The following is a 20,788-nucleotide window of genomic DNA, read 5'->3' as shown; positions in this document are numbered from 1 at the left end:
TTGCCAGTGGCAGGCGAATATTTGTTTGTGCATTGCGTTTTCCGACCGGCAACAGAAAAGTGCTCCCTTTGCAAAAGCGTTCTTCAGCTGGAAAATCATGGCAAACGAGGCCGAAGACCACCTAATTGCCATAAGATTGCAACAGCAGTTTGACAAAGAATCGATCGACATAAGTTCTGGCGAGGATGATGATTTAAAAGTCGATTCTATTGAACGGGATCGTCTGCTGGCGGTGCAACTTCAAGCGCAGTACCAAGCCGAATCGGTTGATTTGCTTTCCGATAGCGATGATGATGTTATATTACAAGCCACAGCTGCATCCGCAGATACACCAAAACAAAAGCCAAAACAATCATCCACCGTGCAAAGCGGAATCAACTATGTCCACACTGTTCAGGAGCCACAACTTTTTAAGGCAAAGGTAAAGAACCGGTCAGCACGTTTGTGCCCGTGTGTGTTTCAACGTTATAATGATTTTAAATCTTTCAGACCTCGGATCTGAACAGCAACGAATATTTCATAGACGAGCTGCAGATTTACGTGGACATGGAGAACAACTTTGAGTGGAAATTCATCGATGTGCTGCTGCCCGACATTCGAGCGATATTTAACAAATTCGATGCACTGTTCTTTCAGTCTCGATTACAGAAGAAAAAAATTGACATTATGTGGTCCGACGCAATGGGTAACTCACTCACGAACAGGAATTTCAATGATGATCAAGGCAGATATTTAATCGCACTGAACGGACCACTGCTCACATTACGGCCCCGTATCGAAATCATCAGTATAATTCTGGTATGTGTAAGCTATTCCGTTTATCCGCACTGGATTAACACTTTTTCGTCACATTTTAGCATGAAATGATACACGCCCTGCTTAAAATAGACGGTATCAAAGAACCCAACAATGGACATGGTGGAAACTTCCGTAAAATCATGACATTCCTCAACAGAATGCTGCAGACAAATATTTCCTTTAACCACAAACTACACAACACGAGTCTGACGTGCAGGAACGAGTGGTATCGCTGCACGGGTATCTGCCACAATTATGGGCCCTTCTATGGGATTGTGCGCTCGACTGAGGGTCCTCCTGGACTGCAAAATGAATGGTGGAAAGAGCATGCCGATAGCTGTGGCGGAACGTTTTATAAAATTTATGAAATGAGCAAAATAGTTAACGGCGAAGTATGCACACGCTATGCCGTCAACGTGAGGTATATGCTTCCGAAGCCCGAGAACATTCGCTGCAGGTTCAAAACGAAACTGCCCCCCAAGGAGTCGATCGATTTAACGTGCGAAGTACCAAAAGTAATTTCCACCACCATCCTCGATACAGTTGTCCTTGATAACGAGGAGTCTGCTGAAACATCCGCTAGTACAGCCACCGCGGATACGTTCATCGCACAGTTTGAGCGGACAATCGCGTTCACGCGTGATGCATACGAGATGCAGTGTCCAATTTGTCAGGAACGAATTAAACGTAAACTGTTCGCTAACCACATCGACGGTTGCAAAGGCACCGTACGAGTGGTGCAATGGAAAAAGTCTTCTACCGGAACTATCGTGCAAAATGGATTACTGGAACTGAAATCGACGCCTGGATTGCAACAGCCGTCCAGTTCGGTTCGCAAACCACGTCATTTTTCAGCTTCTGCACAATCTTCCTCATCATCCTTCGCCAACTACCAACAAGCCAAACGAAAGCGCTTCGGTTGAAGAAAAATACTCACATCCTGTTCAAAATACAAAATAGGATTTAAAAAACAAACGCGCACACGTACAACAGTGTCAGCTGTATTCTGTTTACCAAATACCGCCAATCAGCTGATCCGATCCAACGTTCGACCATCTCAGGAATAAACTATTGTTTAATCTATTAAATATATTCGATTGGTTACGGTCAAATACCAATCCATTCGAATGAAATTATACACAGAGTTGTTCATTTGCTCGCTCATTCCGTTTACTTGATGGGCTTTATTTATGTTAGCTCAAATTTTACCCGATTCTCGATTTTTTTCTTTTTTGACAAATGGAAAATTCCACCTGGCAACTCTGCCATCCAATGTTGACGTTTGAGCTTGTTCGACAGTGGTTACACCTTTATGTAAACTCTATTTTGAAATTAAAAAAATCTTGTTCAGGTTGTTGCAATATCGAAAATATTCAAATTGTTTCTTCTTATTTCTCACATTTTCATGCATTGTTAGAAATTCGACGTCTTTTTTGTTGTATCATCTTAGTTCACCTGCCCCAGTATTCATCAGAATACCCATATAACTACGAGCTAATGTGTAAGCGGGTCGCTGTCAGTTTGCTTTGTAGGGCAGAATTTTCATAGCAAGATAAAGTTGCAAAATGGCTGCTGCCCATTCCGGAGGTGTAGAGTGGGCCGCAATTTTAAAGCCTTTTCTTTCTTCATCAAGTGAAAATATCAGCAAAACCGATGTGTTAAACTTGGTAAAAACCATCATACTAAAGTAAGTAAATACTTTTACCTTGCTGCATATCGTTGCAGCTGTACCATTTTCGATTGAAAATCGGGCTACATCTCGTCCACTGCCCTACTGCGCCATCATCATCATTTGATTGAAATTATTTATATTTTCTAGTGAGAACGAAATCCTCGAACATGATGCAGCTCACAAGCAGTTTTTCGACAACTTCGTGGTCCTGGCCGCAGAAAACATCACGAACCAGGTTACTTCGTGTAAGTATGACCACGAATTGCAATTGCGAGAGCACCCCCGTACAGAGTACGGCCATACTGTATCGATTTTTCTTCCCTCTGCAAGTTGTTGTTTTCCTTTCATTCGCTTCGTCACTGCTTCATAAGTGCATGAAGTGCCCATCATCGGTGACACTCAGTATTGCTCACTGCGGGGATTTTTTTTCGTTGGCTTCCAACTAATGCATGTTTTCTTCCACCAGTGTCGCAAACTCAACTTCCACAATTTACGGAAGCTGCTTCAATATTGATTCGTTACATAATTCTTCATTTGGATACAACGGCACCATGCAAGCCCAGCATACTCCTGATGGCCTTAAAAGTCCTCTGCGAGGGCAAAAGGGCCACCGAAAACCAGCCCAACGCGACCAGTTCCGCCTCGTCTATCATTTCTGTTTCCGGGATGAAGTACTTAAAGTATCCAGAGATACCGGGCAATAAGCCGGGATCAGTTGGAGCTGCTAGCAGTAGCACCAGCGGCGGATCTGGTGCTAGTGCTGGTGACAAAGAAAGTCCCAAAGCGGAAATGAAACGCTCCCGATCGGATCTGTCTACGGTCATTTTACAACAGCTAACCACCCCGCTGTGCAGCTGGGCTGTAACTTTTGCTGCACTTAGTGAGGAACAGATCGACTGCACCGTAAGTATGACAAACAGCAAAACATTAATTTCCTCGTAGCAACCGTTGGAATGAACTTAGTTTGATTTTGAATTATCGAAATGGAACCTGTGTGTGAAATTTGTGCAGAAAGTTTGGTTTCTGATTGCATCAGACCTTTGGTGGGAACCAATTGTGGTCATATATTTCACACTAGTTGTTTACGCGTTTGGTATAGCATATTTGAAAATTGTGCCAACTGCTGCAACTGTTTTCCTGAGCCATTCCGAGCTATACATCCGACACGCGGGCTGGCCAAACTTTCCATTGCCACCAAAGCGAAAGATGTCAATCATGTGCCATTTTGGCTATTGAACGATGGTAAAAAGAACTTTTTGCAAACCAGAGCAACCTTAGTGCAAAATCGAAAAATTAAGAGGAAATTCAACGAAGCTTTCCAATAACTGTTAATGGCAATTAGCTTTGTCTTTGCATGTTTTTTTTTTATATAACAAAGATCTGAACGATTCACTGATTCAAAATTCATCGTTATGCCTTTTAGGATCTGTTCGTGAAGCAAAATTTACAATGTATGATCGCCATCAATGCAGGTGAATCATTACTGCAATGGTGCACGACTGCTCTAGGAACGCCTGCTAAATATCGTTTCAAGTACGAAGAGTCTACCATGCTTGGCCGTCCGCTCTACCTTCCAGTAACACATACCGAAGCCAATGCTATTAAAAACATTTTCAATTTGATGGAATCGGATATAACTAACTTGCAATTGGCGATATCGGTTCCACTGCTAGAACCGCTCACTCCTAAGAAGATTACTCTCCTGTCGCAGTGTGCTATGTCAGCGCTTTACTGTTGCGTGCTTACATCCACCGCTGTGAGTGTCATTACCATGGCATCGGCCGGATCGCAAAAGACCGCATCCTCTGGCCAACTACAGCAAGCACAAGGACAAACAGGAGCAACCCAAACGCAAAAGGAAAACGAAGAGGAGGAAGACTTCGCACGTGCTATCGTTGATAAAGGATTGGAAATTTTCACCAAAATTGGAAACCTTCTGAAAACATCGACACGCACTCACATTTATCAAAACCTCATATGTATGGGTGCGTGGTTGTTGATATCTGGAATTCAGGGCACGATGGGCGCATCCGGAAACGCCAGCGGATTGCAGCAAATGGTTCCTGTTTCAGCGAAAACAACGGAAGAAAGTTTGAAGGGACGCAGTCCGTTAAAAACCCTTGACGTGCCGCAGATGGCATCGGCTCAACCATCGCCCGCTTTGCGCGTTAATCTGTTCAAAGTCCAGCAAGGGTTCGGCGTTCTTAACGCTGCGATTGCGCGACACAGTATCATGCTGATGACGGAACTGATCGATGATCTGAAGATAGACTCCCGCACAGACGAAGAGGAATACAGTAGCATCGAATCAGCTGGATTTGATATTCTTGGCCAGTACACATCAATCCAGCGCGTAGTACGTGTGCTAAACAGTGCTACCCTGCAGCAGCTGCTCACATTCCTTGCCACTGTTTCGTATCGCAAAGCATGCACGCTCCGTCGGATCAACACCAAGAACACCAATGACGGAGAACCGATGAGCTACAGTGACTCGACCACCTACTTCAACGATACGTTCTCCTGCTCAGAGGAAAGCGAACCGGAAGAGGAAGACAGCGACAGCTACCTCGGGCTTTGGTTTAAGGAAACACTCTCGCCAGACATGAACGAGGAAATGACCGAATCCCAGGAGCAGGAAAATAAGGATGAGAAAGGCCGTCACGGTGCGAACCTTGTGCCAGCAAAAGATGAGCCACACGAGTATCTGAGCCTTGCATCGTTAATATTCAACTTTTTCGATGTTTCGCTTGGCGGAAATCACGTATACCTGAATCGGTATGTGAAGACAGGCCTAAGCGAACAGCAGATGGTACTGCTGGCTAACATTTTACGCGATCTTGATCGGGATTCGGCACGCGGGGAAATCGATATACCTGGGTGCATGCAGTGGCAAAATGCCATGGTGAAATTTTCCGGAGCTGTCGGACGCTACCTACACAATCTAATATCAAACTCGCTGCTGAACGAATCGCTCCAGTCTGCCCTTCTGCTACATTTGGGCGTCTCGCCGTGGACGCAAGACTCAAACGTCTGGCCGCTACAGGTTTATTCAAGAACACTGGCAGTTTTGGTGCAGATTCTGCTTTTGAAACCGTCACAGGAAAAAGAAGCAGCATGCCTGTCAGTATGGCACCGACTCGTGAATACGATTGTGGAAGGCATTTGCTCCACACAGACCATCCCGAACGAGTCGGAGATAGAGGACCTGAATGTTGAACACGCCCAGCTGCTGCTGTTCCTGTTCCATTCGCTCAATCTGATGCAAAAGAAATCGATACTGCTGCTCACGGCAGGTGGTGTAATTCGATGCTCGGAAGTTTGCCGCAGCGTCACGCCTGATAAACCGTTGCGAGATAATCAGATAATGCTACTGTCTCGGTTGCTGCTGTTCCTGGAGTATCTGATGAAGCACCTGTACAATCCGCCGAATGTTTTGTTGGAGCAGGTGCGCTGGAACTTATTCAGCGTTTTTACGCTCGATAGTGAACAGAAGCTGGCCGATCTGGTGAACTATAAAACGAAAATGATGTCATTCTGCCGAAAGGATATAGAAGACAAGCATCGTAAGCTGGCGAACGAATTCAGTGTAGGCGGCGTTAAACCCAAGTTCTACTCATTGACTACAGTCGAATCGAAGGTACAGCAAGAGTTCAAGCTCGATGGCTTGGCCTGGAATTTTATTCTGTGTACCCCAGACAAACTGAAGTATCCGTGGCTTATAGATGCGTTGATTGATATTCTGGGCATAACGGATATGTGCCTGGCCCGCATTCCGTTTCAAACGCTGTGTGCTGTGCACTATTGCTTCAGTCTTAGCTGGAAATTGCTGCTCGGATTGCCACCGTCCACACAACACGTCGAAGCGCTAATGCAGGAAAAGAGCCCCAATTTGCACTCCTTGTTGTGGTCGATTCGCTGTCTACATCCCATAACCCATTCGCATTATCTGATTGTAAACAGTCTCGTTAAACAAGTAAGTAAAGAGAAGTCCAGGATTAAACTGAAAGCAAAACCCTAATGACAATCTGTTCCTTCTATTTTAAGGGAATGTACACCCAGTCAGCTGAGGCTATGTGGATTCGTTTAACAGAACACGTTTCGGATGTGAAGTACAGTTTGAAAATGACATTGCTGGGGCTGGAATCATTTGCCAAGAATTTCTCATCCGACCAGCCAAGGCTGTCTAAGATCATTCTTCTTGACAGTCTGATGTCCCATCTGTTTGCCGTATGCTGGGCAGAAAAGGAGGGTGTGAATGTGAAGACGCCAAAATCCACCGGTACTTCAGCTGCATCCTCAACTTCCGGCAGTGTCGCGACCTCCAACACCGGGTCCGCGGCGGCAGTGACAAGCGATGGTAATGTCTCGGGTTCGAGCTCAACAATTGTCTCGGCAGGTGGGAACAATTCAGCTCCAGGCTCAAGCTCAGCTGTGTTCGACGGTTCACCCTGTTCCATCTCGGCAGAGGTCTCACGTGCAGACCTGACGAAGAACATTATGCATGCTTTGTTGGACGTTTTGGAAATCGTGCGAGAGGCTACCTAGTAAGAAACATTGGTAGTTGTTTTTAAATATCGCTTCTGACCATATAATTTGTTTTTAATTTCAGCAAAACTATGTTCCAGAATTTGAGTGGCCAGATACCATCTTGCTTGATCGAACCGCTTATTGCAATTGCTGGTACGAAAAACTCATTCTGCTCGGAGCTTGCTCAGCAGCTGGTTAATTGTATCACTGGTCACGATAAAGATGTAATAACCGTCGAGTGGCGCAAGAGTTTGGGCACACTGACGGAAGAAAACTTTGTCAGCGGATCATTTCCGGTCGAGACGCACACTTTGACAGTCATCGAGGCGCATCTAACGGAGGTATCAAAACATTTGTCGTACTCCATACTGCTGTCGTTGAAGAACGCGCTCAAATCGGCGATTAACCTCATATACTACATGCTACCGAATTACGACGATGTTAAGTTGGACGAACGCCTGAAGGAGATACTAATCCCGATGGTTTTCGATTTGCGTGCCGAATACTTACACGCGCCAATCAACAAATGTTTGGAATCGCTCTTGGGTGGAGATAGCAACTGCGAAGCATATCAGCTAGCCGCATTTTCAAATATTATTCGCCACAGCTACCAATTTTTAATTGAATATACCGACCTCTGCGCTACGGGACGGGCAACAAACATCGATGAATCGGTACTTTGCAATATTCTCAAGTACTGGGAATCGATGTTGGAAAAATCGAACGGACTCCGGGCGATGCGCAACTTTTTCTACGAATCAAAGTCTGGCAATCTGGTGCAAATATTGCTATCCTTCACCGGTACGAATATCTCCCAAGCGTACTCGACACGTGTGCTGCAATTCTTCGAGAAGCTGTTCCAAGCGGCGGAAAAGCTCGATGCACCATTCGATGAGGAAGAGCTGTGCGCATGCATTGCAGAGCTAGCCGTGACGGATAGTGCGCGATTGAAGAGTTGGCTGAGTCACATTTTACTTGGTCCTGGAGGAATTAGCCTGACTGCAAACGCATCAAACAACTCGAGCAACGTCCCAACTCCGACAAACATGGCAACGGTGTCGGCTATTCCGAGCATTACTGATCAGCTAGCAGCATCTGGAACGGCCGCCGGAGGAGCCGGAGAAGCTGGTTTATCTGACAACAACACCACCGCAGCAAATGTCCCAACTACAACTGAGGGTGAGCAACAGGACGCCATGGATATCGACTATGAATGCATGACCAAAGGAAGTGGATGGCAGGCGGCAGCAACGAGCTGTGGAAAAGTGGCCATTGAAGATGCATCGGGAGAGTCACTCGAGCGCAATGGGAAACTGCTCCAGTCGCTGGTCAAGTACATAGTTGCGGAAAACCGTATCTCTTCGTCAGTATCAGAAGCTCTATTCCAAGCTTTGATTCAGATTGGCCACAATCTTCTGTCGCCATCCCAGGAGGCAATCGAGTTTTCCGACCTTCTGCAGGTTATGATCACGCTTGCCGATGCGGGCAAAGGTCGTGGGCATGCTCTCCTATTTGCAGCTGCCATTGATTGGTTAGATGTGTGCCGGGCACAGGTGTTGGAAGCTGGAAAAAGTGGATCGAGCGGTTGGAGGGCAGCTATCCAACTAGATAACGTGACTGCTATTTTGAAGTACATGAGCGATCTTCTGCTTGGACTGGGCGCTAAAGGTAGCAAGTCAATGAATCCACCGTGGGACGAAGAGTCGCTGATCGACGCAGACGATATTCTGGAAGAGCTCGGAGGTGAAGAAGAAGACAGTACGGTCGAGGACTCCGATGAGGATAGTCTCGGCAATAAACTGTGCACCTTTTCCATCACCCAGAAAGATTTCATGAACCAGCATTGGTACTACTGTCACACGTGCAAAATGGTGGATGGGGTCGGTGTGTGCTCAGTGTGCGCCAGAGTTTGCCACAAGAATCATGATATAAGCTATGCAAAGTATGGCAACTTCTTCTGCGATTGCGGTGCGAAGGAGGACGGTTCATGCCAGGCGCTAAGCAGACGAAGTAATTCTGGCCATGGAGAAGAGTCGATTTTGGGCTCCACATCGTCCGCTTCACTTTTAACCCGCTCCAACGATGCCGATAGTGTGTTGCTGGCCAGTAGCTTGCTGAGACGGCGCCATCCTTCGAGTCCTGCACACGAAGGTTCCAGCACAAGCCGCACATCCCAAGGAAAGCTTTCCGAGAAGGAGCAACAGTTGGCAAAGATCATTGAAACGTCGCGTGAAGCCTTGAACAACCCCAGCCAATGGAAGACGGTGATTCGGTGCATTCTGGTCTTCTTCAACTCTCTAATGCCAACAATTAAAGAGCACTGCGCCAGGTACTCGCCCGTGGGATGCTATTGGCGTGCTAAGAGTGCCCTAGAACGACTACACCGTCCGGAAAAGTCGTATGTATTGAGTGACGAAATCATGATTGCCACACTCGGGTCGCAGGAGGGTGCTTTTGAAAATGTGCGGATGAATTACTCGGGCGAACAGGGTCAAACCATCAAACAGCTACTCTCGACCTATCTCGTCCGCCGGGTAGCGTTGTGCTGTTTAGCTTCTCCCCACGGAAAAAGGCAACAATTAGCTATATCACACGAGAAAGGAAAAGTAACAATATTGCAGCTGTCAGCCCTTTTGAAGCAAGCAGATGCGGCGAAGCGTAAGCTTACTCTCACACGACTTGCATCGGCTCCAGTTCCTTGTACCGTGTTGTCGCTCGCATCGAATCCCGCCAATGAAGATTTCCTGGCCGTATGTGGCTTAAAAGAGTGTCACATACTTACTTTCACCAGCACGGGTACAGCAAACGATCACATCGTGTTGACGCCGCAGCTCGACACGGGCAACTTTATAAAGCGGGCCATCTGGTTGCCATCGTCGCAGACAAAGATAGCACTAGTGACGGCAGATTTTGTAAAAATCTATGATCTTGCCGAAGATAGCTATAGTCCACAGTACTATTTTCTGGTGCCTAGCGGCAAGATTCGCGATTGTACGTTTGTGTACGACCAAGACGGTACGTACTACATGCTGATTATGTCTTCACTTGGATACATCTACACACAGCCCCTCAGCGACGAAAGCCTGGCAAAGCATGGTCCCTTCTACGTGACTAGTACGCTGGAACTCGACCATCCGTTGATAACAGACGACAATGGGCAGATACTGGCAGGAGGCGTCTCCATCTACTATTCGCACGTCCTTCAATTGCTGTTCTTCAGCTATGCCGCTGGTCGTAACTTTATGGCTCCGCTAACAAATGTCAACGATGGCGTGAAGTGTGTAATTAACCTGGTTTGCAATCCAAGCTCCAAGTTGCTCTCCAAGTCGACGACCCAACCACTTTGCCAGTGGACAGAAATTCCTGGCCATCCGGGGTTAGTGTGCGCCATGATGCAGAGTCTTAACAATCCTGTCATCTTTATGATTAAACCAGATGGGTATATGGCACAGGAAATCAAGGCACAGAATGCAAAGGCCAAAATAATGGATATGGTCGCTATCCGCCACAGTGTCTCTGGGGTAGAGAAAACCACGCTAATTTTGTTGTGTGAAGACGGCAGCTTGAGAATTTATGCTGCGCATCCAGAAAACACTGGTTATTGGCTTTCCCCAGAAGTCCAGCCCGTTGGACAGCAGCAGGCCTTTGGTTGGTATGGACCGGGCGGAAGCATGTATGGCAAATCTGCACGCAAATCGAAAAAGCTGGGCAAACAATCAGCCCATGGAGCGGGAGGTGCGTCCTTATCAGCTGGCGGAAAAGGTGCAACCGGATCTGCTCCAAGCTTCCCGATAGACTTCTTCGAGCATTGCACACTGATGAATGAAGTAGAATACGGAGGAAATGATTTACTGCAAATCTACAATACGCAACACTTGAAACATCGCTTAAACTCAACAGGGTTGTACGTGACGTCTACTAAAGCAAACGGATTTACGCTGGAAGTTTCTAATAACGATACGAATATGGTTATAACAGGTAAATAAATGCGTGTAAAATTAAAATTTATTCAAGTCACCTTTTACCATTTCAATTTTTTTGCAGGTGTTCGTATACAGATTGGCTCCCAGGACGTCACTAAAGCACCACAACGAGTGACCATTCTTGGTCGATCAGTAACAACGGTGGCTACAAGAGCTCGTTGGTTTGATATACCGCTAACAAGAGAAGAAAGTCTGCAAAGTGACAAGAAACTCAGCATTCACTTCGGAGCTTCGGTAGATGCAGAACAGATAACGATCCTGGACAGCATTAAGATATACGGAAAAACTAAAGATGTGTTTGGTTGGCCCGAAGAAACAGAGGATGCTGCTGGAGGACAAATGGCGAACGGTGCCTCTGGTAGCAATGGACAGACGACGATGTCAAATGTAAATGCTGGCAGCGATGGAGCTGCTGCCGACGAAAATGATGCAGGTGGAATGTACATGACGTCGTTGGATCGTATGCTGTCCAGCATGCTACACGTGCTCGACAGTGGCGTATCTCTGCTAGGTGGTCCAAATTGCGACGACAATTATCGTCAAACAGCGATCGATGTGGCTACAAACTTGATCCTCTACCCGACTGTAAACGTAGTCCAACAGGATGCTCGCAACGTACTAATGACGTGCCATCCGAACAAAGCGGCGTATAATTCCTACAAAGATAAAGAAATTTTGAACGACATCTACCGGCAGCTGAAGCAAATGTACGAAGCAACCGAGAGCGGAGACATTGATCCGGAAGCTTTCTATCGAGCAGTTTTGATGATGCGAAGCATCGCTATTCAACGACCACAGGCTATGGCAAAGATCTGCGCGGAACAGCAGATGGACATTCTAGCGCTGATGATGATTCTAATGAAAGAGCTGTACCGTATAACTCCAGCGTATGAAGAACCGATCGCGATCGTAAAACGCGGACTGTGTCATACGGAAGCAGTCATCTACTCTCTGGTGGAAATCATTTATGCCTTCGCCTTGGCTGACAGTGAGCAGGTCGAGAAAATGGCCAAACTCTTTGTTCGTTTGCTGCTCGACCCAGCACCGATCATAAGTCATAGTGCGAAAATAGCAATGATTCGTTTATTGCGACCGAAGCTCAAGCGTCGAAAGGTGGTCCTTATTGAAAGCCCTCCTGTTTGTTCCACACCTACACCCTCGGGATCGGGAGGAGCAGCAGCTGCTACTGCAGGACCGTCATCATCAACGATATCAGCTGGAGGATCATCAACATCAGGAGCTGGTCCGTCGACTTCCGCGGGAAGTGTAGTGGCGGCGAATGAAGATTTTGCTGCCGTTGCAGCGGCTGCAGCAGCAGCCGCGTCCGGTGGAATGCAGGAAGTGGATGCAATCGAATCCCTGGGGTTGGAACCAAGTGCAGGCAACCAGGCTATTGCTTCACTGGAAGCCCTACTGGGCGTTGGTTTTCCGCATTTGCTAGAGACACCTGATGCGGACGACACTATAATGGAGATAGCGATCGCGCTTAGCCTCCAGGATAATGAGGCCGATCTACAGCTTTTGCAGCAGAGTATTGCCAATTATCAGGGAAGAAATAGAAATCCAGCTGCGCAAAGCTTGGCCGCAGCAATTGCCGGAGGCTCTTCATTCAACGTGGAATCAAACGCGTCTGGAGGCGGATCGGACGATGATGAAATTTCCAACGTTGCCACAGAAGGGTCTACGCTGCGAACGTCTCCTGCCGGTGAACATGCCGGCAGTGGAAGCGGTGGATCCGAGAGTGGTTGCAGTGGCGTAGAGAGTATCGGTGGAACTTCCGGGCGCAGCTCAACATACGAAGAGCAGCCGAATCCATCGCCACCACGCACTTCTGTGGTCGATCAAATGCCGTCACAATCGGCAGGGGCAGCCGCAACTTCAGCACAGGCTCCTGCTGCGGAAGCAGAGTCGTCCGACGCAAGCGGGGAAACTGCCAACAAATTACATGGTTTGCGATGCTCCATTCTGAATCAGTTGGTGGAAAACTTTTCCGCCCTGGACACCGTGAGTGGTGCGCAGTGTATCCCGTTCATGCAGGTGATTCTTATGCTTACGTCCGATCTGGATGGCACTCAGGAAGCAGACCAACAAGCTTTGAGCCTATTGTTACAAGCGTTGATCGATCGGCTGGAAATTCCATCTACGAAAATGTACGAAATGGCCAACCGAAACCCCAAAACGGAGGTGCAACTTGTGGTACTACGTTTAATCGGCGTTTTGATGGGAAAAGTGAAGTCCAAATCATCATCATCGTCATCCTCCGCCGGCACTTCAGGGGCGGCTAATGCCTCGAGCGGAGATAGATCGAGTGTCAGTCAAGCCGTGTTAGATAACGCAACATTTTTGGCGCAAACTACAGCCAATGCGCTTATGAAGAACAATGCCATTCCGTATTGTCTCATGATAATGGAATCCTTTTTGCCGCATTGGAAAAACGCCAGCGCTTCTTCAATCGATGAATTGGCTTCACCTGCAATAGGAGCGTCTAACGCCAATGCGTCGGCGAATGCTGCCTCTTCCAGCAGTGGTACAGCAAACGTGGCTTCGAATAATACGGGACCGGTCATAACAGCACCAGGAGGAGCCCCGTCGAACGTGCTGCTTAAACCAACCATGTATGGAGTGTTTCCAGATATGCAGCCGTTCTTCGCCAGACCCTTCCCCAAAGGATCAAACGATGTATTTGAGATGTACTCACAGGTGCTAACGGAGATGGCGGTTAGGTTACCTTACCAAATTTTGAAACTGTCTTCGGGACATCCATCATCCCAGGAATGGAACCATTCACTGTGCGAGTACATGACTTCCACGCTGTGTGAATATATGATGTACATGCAGTCGCCGGTTCTGCGACGCCAGGTTCGAAAGCTGTTATTGTATATTTGCGGCAGTAAAGAAAAGTATCGCCAGTTGCGTGATCTACATTCGTTGGACACACATATGAAAGCGGTAAAAAAATGCTGTGAAGCTGGCTATTCCCAGGCATCATCATCGCCATCGCTCACAAGTAGTCATACGACCATCCTCAGCTACGATGCGTTGGTTGAGCTGACGGAACATTTCCGTGCCTGTCAAGAAATAGCATCAATCCGCACCGGAAACTGGCAAAAGTTTTGTGGTCGCAATTCGGACATACTTTCTTCGCTATTGAACATCAGCACGTATCAACTGGAAGAAGGCGTATCAACGATCATACTGCAACTCCTTCAATCCGCCATCTGCAACACGTCATCGCAGGGACAACAGAGTAAACCATCGTCTTCCGGCGTTACAGTGGATCAGCAAATGAAAGTGTCGGTCGTTGTAAAGGATCGAAAGGATCGCGACAAATCGGAAGAATCTGACACGATGGCTGCACCGTCAGAGTCAAAGTTCGATGCCGCTCAGTGTGTTGCCCTAGTGGCACAAATCTTCAACCAGGTCACTCCGGCCAGTTTGAGCAAATTCATTCGCAGCTTCCTGCTCGAAACCAACTCGACATCGATCCGCTGGCAAGCGCATAGTCTTGTGTACGCATTTTACGAAAACAGCAGCGATCTACACAAAGAAACTCTGCTCCAGTGTCTGTGGAGTTTGTGGCCATTGCTACCAGCGTACGGTAAACGCACTGCACAGTTTGTTGATCTGCTTGGCTATCTGACGCTTAACACACGCTCGCTGATAGATAAGCTGCCGGACTACACTGCCCAGGCTGTTTCAGTCCTACGACAGCAGAATGAGCTGCTATCAAAACACCCAAATGCACCGATCTACACAGCGCTGGGTCAAGTGTTGGAACTGGAAGGATTCTATCTGGAATCGGAACCGTGTCTTGTTTGCAACAATCCAGAAGTACCGTTTTCGAACATAAAACTGTCAACCATAAAAGTGGATTCAAAGTTTACGACCACTACAACGATCGTGAAGCTCGTGCAAAGCCATACGATCTCAAAAATTGTACTACGCATTGCTGATCTGAAGCGGGCCAAAATGGTGCGTACGATTAACATCTACTATAACAACCGAACGGTGCAGGCGGTGGTGGAGCTGAAGAATCGCCCGCTGATGTGGCACAAGGCGCGGAAGGTGACCTTGCAGTCGGGCCAAACAGATGTAAAGATCGACTTCTCCTTGCCGATTACAGCCTGCAATTTGATGATCGAATACGCTGATTTTTACGAAACTGTAAGTGGATCAAGCGAAAGTCTGCAGTGTCCGCGATGTAGCGCAGTAGTTCCTGCAAATCCCGGCGTGTGTGGCAACTGCGGCGAGAATGTGTTCCAGTGTCACAAATGCCGTGCGATAAACTACGACGAAAAGGATCCGTTCCTTTGCCATTCATGTGGATTCTGCAAGTACGCTAAGTTCGACTACAGCATCTATGGCCGAGCGTGCTGTGCGGTGGACCCGATCGAATCGGCGGAAGATCGAGCGAAAACCGTTCAAACAATTCACACATCGCTGGAAAAAGCAGACCGCTCGTATAAATCGCTACAGAACAACAAACAGATTTTGGAGCTGCTAGTTCAAAAAGTGTCCGAGCACAAGCTTGACCGTACGCTCGATGAAACGCTCGTCGGTGCTTCGGTCATTGGAGGAGCTGGAGGAACTTCGCAGGTTAACAAGGTCATACAGCTGTTGGCGCAAAAGTACTGCGTGGAATCAAAAACTACTTTTGAGGAGCTCAGCAAGATTATCCAAAAGGTGCAGGCATGCCGCAAAGAGCTAGTGGCATACGACAGAAGCCAAATGGATGTTCCTCCTACGTGTGGACCGGGAGCTATGTCGACGAGCTTCGCCTCCAGTTCAGGCACGTCATCCAGAACTACGGCAGTCACTTTGAACAAGTGTTACGGCTGTGCCCTTGCATCGACCGAACAATGTCTCACGTTGCTTCGAGCTATGGCATCCAACATGGCCTGTAGAGTCGGCCTTTGCAGCCAAGGGTTGGTGCAAGAGCTTGCAATAAACAATTTACGCCGTGGAACACATCAACTGCAGGACGAAGTTCGTCATCTGTTGTGCTTGCTAACTCGTGACCTGCCCGATGCTACCGGTTCGCTATGTCAGCTTCTGCAGGACCGCGTAAAGATGGCGCTGTCAGGAACTGTCCCATTGGCAACGTTGGATAGTGCTGTGCGGCACGAGATGGCTCTACTGGAGGCAATGACCAGCCAGGACGATAGCTGCTGGGAAACAAAGCTTCGCACCGTTATCGAACTATTCCTGCAGGCATCTCGTGATGCCCGCGGTCCTGCTACTGCTGTCATTCACCCCTGTTTGCGAATTGTGCAGTCACTCATCTGCCCACCGCCGGTACTAGCGAGCACGGTCTCCGCTGGCAGCAAGCAACATAGCAAAGAACCGACTGTAAGCTCGCTGCAAGATTTGTGTACGGTACAACCAATCGAAGGAATTACCGTTAGCTATGAAAAATGGATCGCAGGCGATGCGAATCATTCGTTTGCTGCCTGGAAAGCAAGGATGCCTCCTGCACCTACGGCCAATACCACCGGCGTTACCAGTCGTCGTACCATAGGGGAAAATGCACCACCACCCGTGGTTGCTGCTGCAGCTGCACCATCGCAGCCTATCGGGACTGGATTCCGTTCAGCTTTGGAACATCGACGAGCTACTGTACGCAATGCGTATCTGGTGGAAAAATATGCAAAACGATGGCGACAGAGGGCCTTAGCTAAAGGGGTCACATCGATTCCGGTCGAGCTGCAAGCTGCTTGGTTGCAACCTATTCTGTTTAACACCAATTCACGACTTGGACGTCAACTGGCCTGTGCACTCATTACATCCTTGAGCCGCACAAACGAACGTAAACGGGAGCTTCTGGATCTTTTGACCAGTTTTCTGCGCTACGTCGGAGACAGTGGAGAGGCCAGCGCCGAGTTTTTGGCTCTCTATCGCATGCTAGCAGACGAAACACCCTGGCGACAGTACCTTGCTTTGAAAGGTGTTTTATCATTGCTAGTGCAACTGGTAACGGAAGAAATTGAGAAGATTCACTGTCTGGAAGAAACTACACTCTCGACCGATCTGGCCCAGGGTTACGCGCTACGGCAGCTGGTGGAACTGATGGCGCTTTTCTTGGAAAATCCACAGATCCGAAAAGCATACAAGGGCAAATTGCTAGGACCAGTGCTCCAGGGTTATCTTGACCTCCGCAAGCTGATCGTACAGCGCACGCGCTTGATCGATGATGCACAAGAGAAGCTTCTCGAAATGCTAGAAGAAATGACGACTGGCACGGAAGAGGAAACGGCTGCTTTTATGGCGGTATGCATCGACACCGTGCGGCGCACACCGACATCGGACGTGAAAACACCAGTATTCATGTTCGAGCGACTGTGCTCTATAATACACCCAGAGGAAAACGACGTGGGCGAATTTTTCCTCACTCTTGAGAAGGACCCCCAGCAGGAAGACTACCTGCAAGGGCGTATGCTGGGTAATCCCTATCCTTCCCATGAGGCCGGTCTTGGCCCTCTCATGCGTGACGTTAAAAACAAGATTTGCATCGATTGCGAGCTTGTCGCTTTACTGGACGATGATAATGGAATGGAGCTATTGGTGCACAACAAGATCATCAGTTTGGATCTACCAGTTAAGGAGGTGTACAAGAAAATATGGCTCCAGGAAGGCGGCGAGAGAGACAGTATGCGCATTGTGTATCGTATGCGCGGCCTGCTAGGTGACGCGACCGAGGAATTCATCGAAACACTCAACGCCAAGAGCCAAGAGGAGGTGGACAACGAACAGTTGTACCGTATGGCAAACGTATTAGCCGATTGTGGAGGACTCAAGGTCATGCTGGAACGCATCGGAAGTTTGCAGAACGTGTCAAAGTCACGTACCCTGTTGCAGGTTCTGTTGAAATTGTTCCTGCTAAGCGTGAAAGTGTCCCGTTGCCAGGAGGTGCTCTGTCAGCCAGAACTGAGCGCAATCAACACGCTCCTGAAGGTGTTGCAGCTGTGCTTGCAAAGCAACGAAAGCGATGCTCAGCAGTCGGCAGTAACAGAGCAGCTGCTAGAGATTATGGAAACGATTCTGTCCAAGGCCGCTTCTGATACGTTGGATTCGTTCCTCCAGTTTTCGCTCACGTTCGGCGGACCGGAGTACGTACAGGCGCTACTATCTTGCACAAACTGCTCGAATGTCCGGTGCAATCCATCCGTACTGCGACATCTAATCCGTGTACTAGCCGCTCTAGTATACGGAAATGACATCAAGATGGCGCTTCTGTGCGAACATTTCCGCTCGGTGCTGAACTTCGATAGATTCGATGCAGAGCGCAGTGCCGAGGAAGAGTTCAAGATGGAGCTGTTCTGTGTTTTGACCACCGGTATTGAGCACAATTCTATTGGAGGAACACTGAAAGACTACATCATGAGTTTGGGCATTGTAGAGAAAGCGCTCGGGTACATCAAATCCCATGCACCGTGCGTGAAGCCAACGCTGCTGCGCACGGATTCGGACGAGCTGAAGGAATTCATTTCTCGCGCCTCGTTAAAATATATACTGCGCTTCCTCACTGGCCTGGCCACGAAACACGAAGCGACCCAGCTGGCCGTTGCCCAGGACATCATCCCGATCATACATCGGCTGGAGCAAGTGTCTAGTGACGAGCATGTAGGATCGCTGGCAGAAAACCTCCTGGAAGCGCTGTGCACAGAACCAGCGACGGCCAAACGCGTACAGGAAGTGCGCGATTTTACACGCGCCGAAAAGAAGCGACTAGCAATGGCGACCCGAGAGAAGCAGCTGGACGCGCTTGGAATGCGTACAAACGAAAAGGGACAGGTAACGGCAAAGGGTTCAATCCTGTCGCAGATTGAGAAACTGCGCGAAGAGACGGGATTGGCGTGCTTTATTTGTCGCGAAGGATACGCCTGCCAGCCAAACAAGGTACTGGGCATCTACACCTTCTCCAAGCGCGCCAACGTGGAGGAGTTTGAGATGAAGCAGAAGAAAACGACCGGCTATACCACGGTAACACACTTCAACGTTGTACACGTGGACTGTCACATGAATGCAATCAGATTAGCTCGATCGCGCGATGAATGGGAAAGTGCCTCGCTGCAGAACGCCAACACGCGTTGCAACGGATTGCTTCCACTGTGGGGCCCGGACGTGAGTGAGTCTTCGTTCTCATCGTCGATGGCACGCCACAACACCTACATGCAGGAGTGCACGCAACGGTGTGAAATCACGTTCGCTAGCTCGATGCACGATCTGAAGCTGCTGCTTTGGCGCTTTGCTCAAGAAAAGAGCTTCCACGAGGATGCTGGCGGTGGTGGTCCACAGTCGAACATGCATTTGGTCGCTTATCTGCTGTTTTATGGACTGTACACGTTGCTCTCGTCTCGGTCATACTCGCGGGAGGAGATGATCCTGACCAATTTCATCGGCCACAAACCCTCGGAACGCTGGTTGGAATGTGCGTACGAAGCGGAGGGTCCCCTCTATCTGCTCACCATGTCACTAGCGTTGCACACGCCCGACCTGTGGTCACGCCACAAGCTGGTACATCTGCAGAGGTTGATTGTGATCGCTCATGCCCGACACGTAAGCCCGAACTCCGTCTGCAAGTTCCTTGCGCCTGCCGATAAGCATCCAAAGGATTACACGATCTACAAACCGTATCTGATGTTCTGGGGGCTTGTCGATTTGATCTATTGCAACTTTTTCCGTACCGTCACAACGCCGAAGGACGAAGATTGGCCGATCTCGCTGTTCAACTACATTCGCCGAAACGACGAGTCCCTTCTCAAGACGGCCGACACCACACTGCAAACATTCACGGAGGAATACTTACCGTGCGCTTCGTTTGGCGAATTTTGCGACGTGGCAGGTAAGGATTCTGGTACCGCCAGCTATTAGCAGCAAACACGACCAGACGCAATCGTTCGGTGTTGTAATATTATCTTTCTCTCACTCAAATAGGTCTGCTCGGAGAAATAGAAAATCCAGATGCGTGGATGGAGGACCTGTTGCAAGCGCTGCCAGCACCGGGTGGTGGTTCATCTGCTGGAGGATCAAGTGCAGCAGGTTCAAGCGGTGGAACCGGCCCGGCGGGAGCTGCATCAGGATCGAGCGGTGCAGAATGAAGATACTCGGCCGGATCATTAAATGAGAAGCGTTGCTGGCGGCTAGCTTAATGGATTTTGTCATTGGCTCATTTGGCGCCCCACTACGCACGTATTTTAATCGAGTGTGAAACGCTTTACATTATGCTGTAGCGCACATAGTTGCATGCGAACTTATAATATTGGCCCATCGTAAACTGATGAAGATTGGGACGGTAGCACATATGCATATTTATCTTCAATATAATCTTTATCAATGCTATTCATACATATATAAATTGTTTTGTCATCAAATGGTGTTAATTGAAATAAATTAAAAGGTATTCATAAATGCAATCAAGATTGTGCAATTATTTTATGCTCGCTATTTAGGAACGAAACGATTAAATTAGTTTGGTGTTTGATGATCCCTCAAAACTATCTATGGCTGATTTTACCATACTAGCCAGTCTTACAGAATGTCCGGTCTGGTGGTGCAGTCGTCAACTCGTACGGCATGGGTCCAAGCCCCGAACAGACCGTGCCCCCCATACGTAGGACTGACTATCCCGCTATGGTAACAATAAGTTACTGAAAGCCCCGAGCTCACTTCACTTATGGGTACAGGCAGTAGGCCTTGGCCGACAACGGTTATTGTGCCAAAGAAGAAGAAGAAGGCAGTCTTTACGGAGTTTGACAATTTACGGCTGCAATCACGTCGTGTATTGGTTTCTTCTCACGAAACATGATAC

The 20,788-nt window shown here is 48.3% G+C and overlaps 2 protein-coding genes across 2 annotated transcripts; both read left to right on the top strand.

Moving 5' to 3' along the window:
* The first annotated feature begins 97 nt into the window (after nt 1-97).
* Nucleotides 98-1,934, top strand: LOC5667577 (uncharacterized). The gene is made up of 3 exons (XM_061650486.1): nt 98-421; nt 490-798; nt 858-1,934. Exons 1-3 carry the CDS (start codon nt 98-100, stop codon nt 1,719-1,721), a joined length of 1,497 nt encoding a protein of 498 aa, XP_061506470.1. The 3' UTR covers nt 1,722-1,934.
* Nucleotides 1,935-2,077: 143 nt separating this feature from the next.
* On the top strand, nt 2,078-20,393 carry LOC1282011 (protein purity of essence). Its single transcript, XM_061650477.1, has 9 exons — nt 2,078-2,149; nt 2,249-2,485; nt 2,618-2,715; nt 2,937-3,373; nt 3,894-6,443; nt 6,515-7,014; nt 7,080-10,975; nt 11,042-19,822; nt 19,915-20,393. Exons 2-9 carry the CDS (start codon nt 2,364-2,366, stop codon nt 20,076-20,078), a joined length of 16,548 nt encoding a protein of 5,515 aa, XP_061506461.1. The 5' UTR covers nt 2,078-2,149; nt 2,249-2,363; the 3' UTR covers nt 20,079-20,393.
* The last annotated feature ends 395 nt before the right edge of the window (nt 20,394-20,788 follow it).

Source organism: Anopheles gambiae, chromosome 2, assembly GCF_943734735.2.
Source record: "Anopheles gambiae chromosome 2, idAnoGambNW_F1_1, whole genome shotgun sequence".
NCBI lineage: Eukaryota > Metazoa > Arthropoda > Insecta > Diptera > Culicidae > Anopheles > Anopheles gambiae.
The sequence above is the reverse complement of the archived record's forward strand: the minus strand, read 5'-3'. Positions and strand labels throughout refer to the sequence as shown.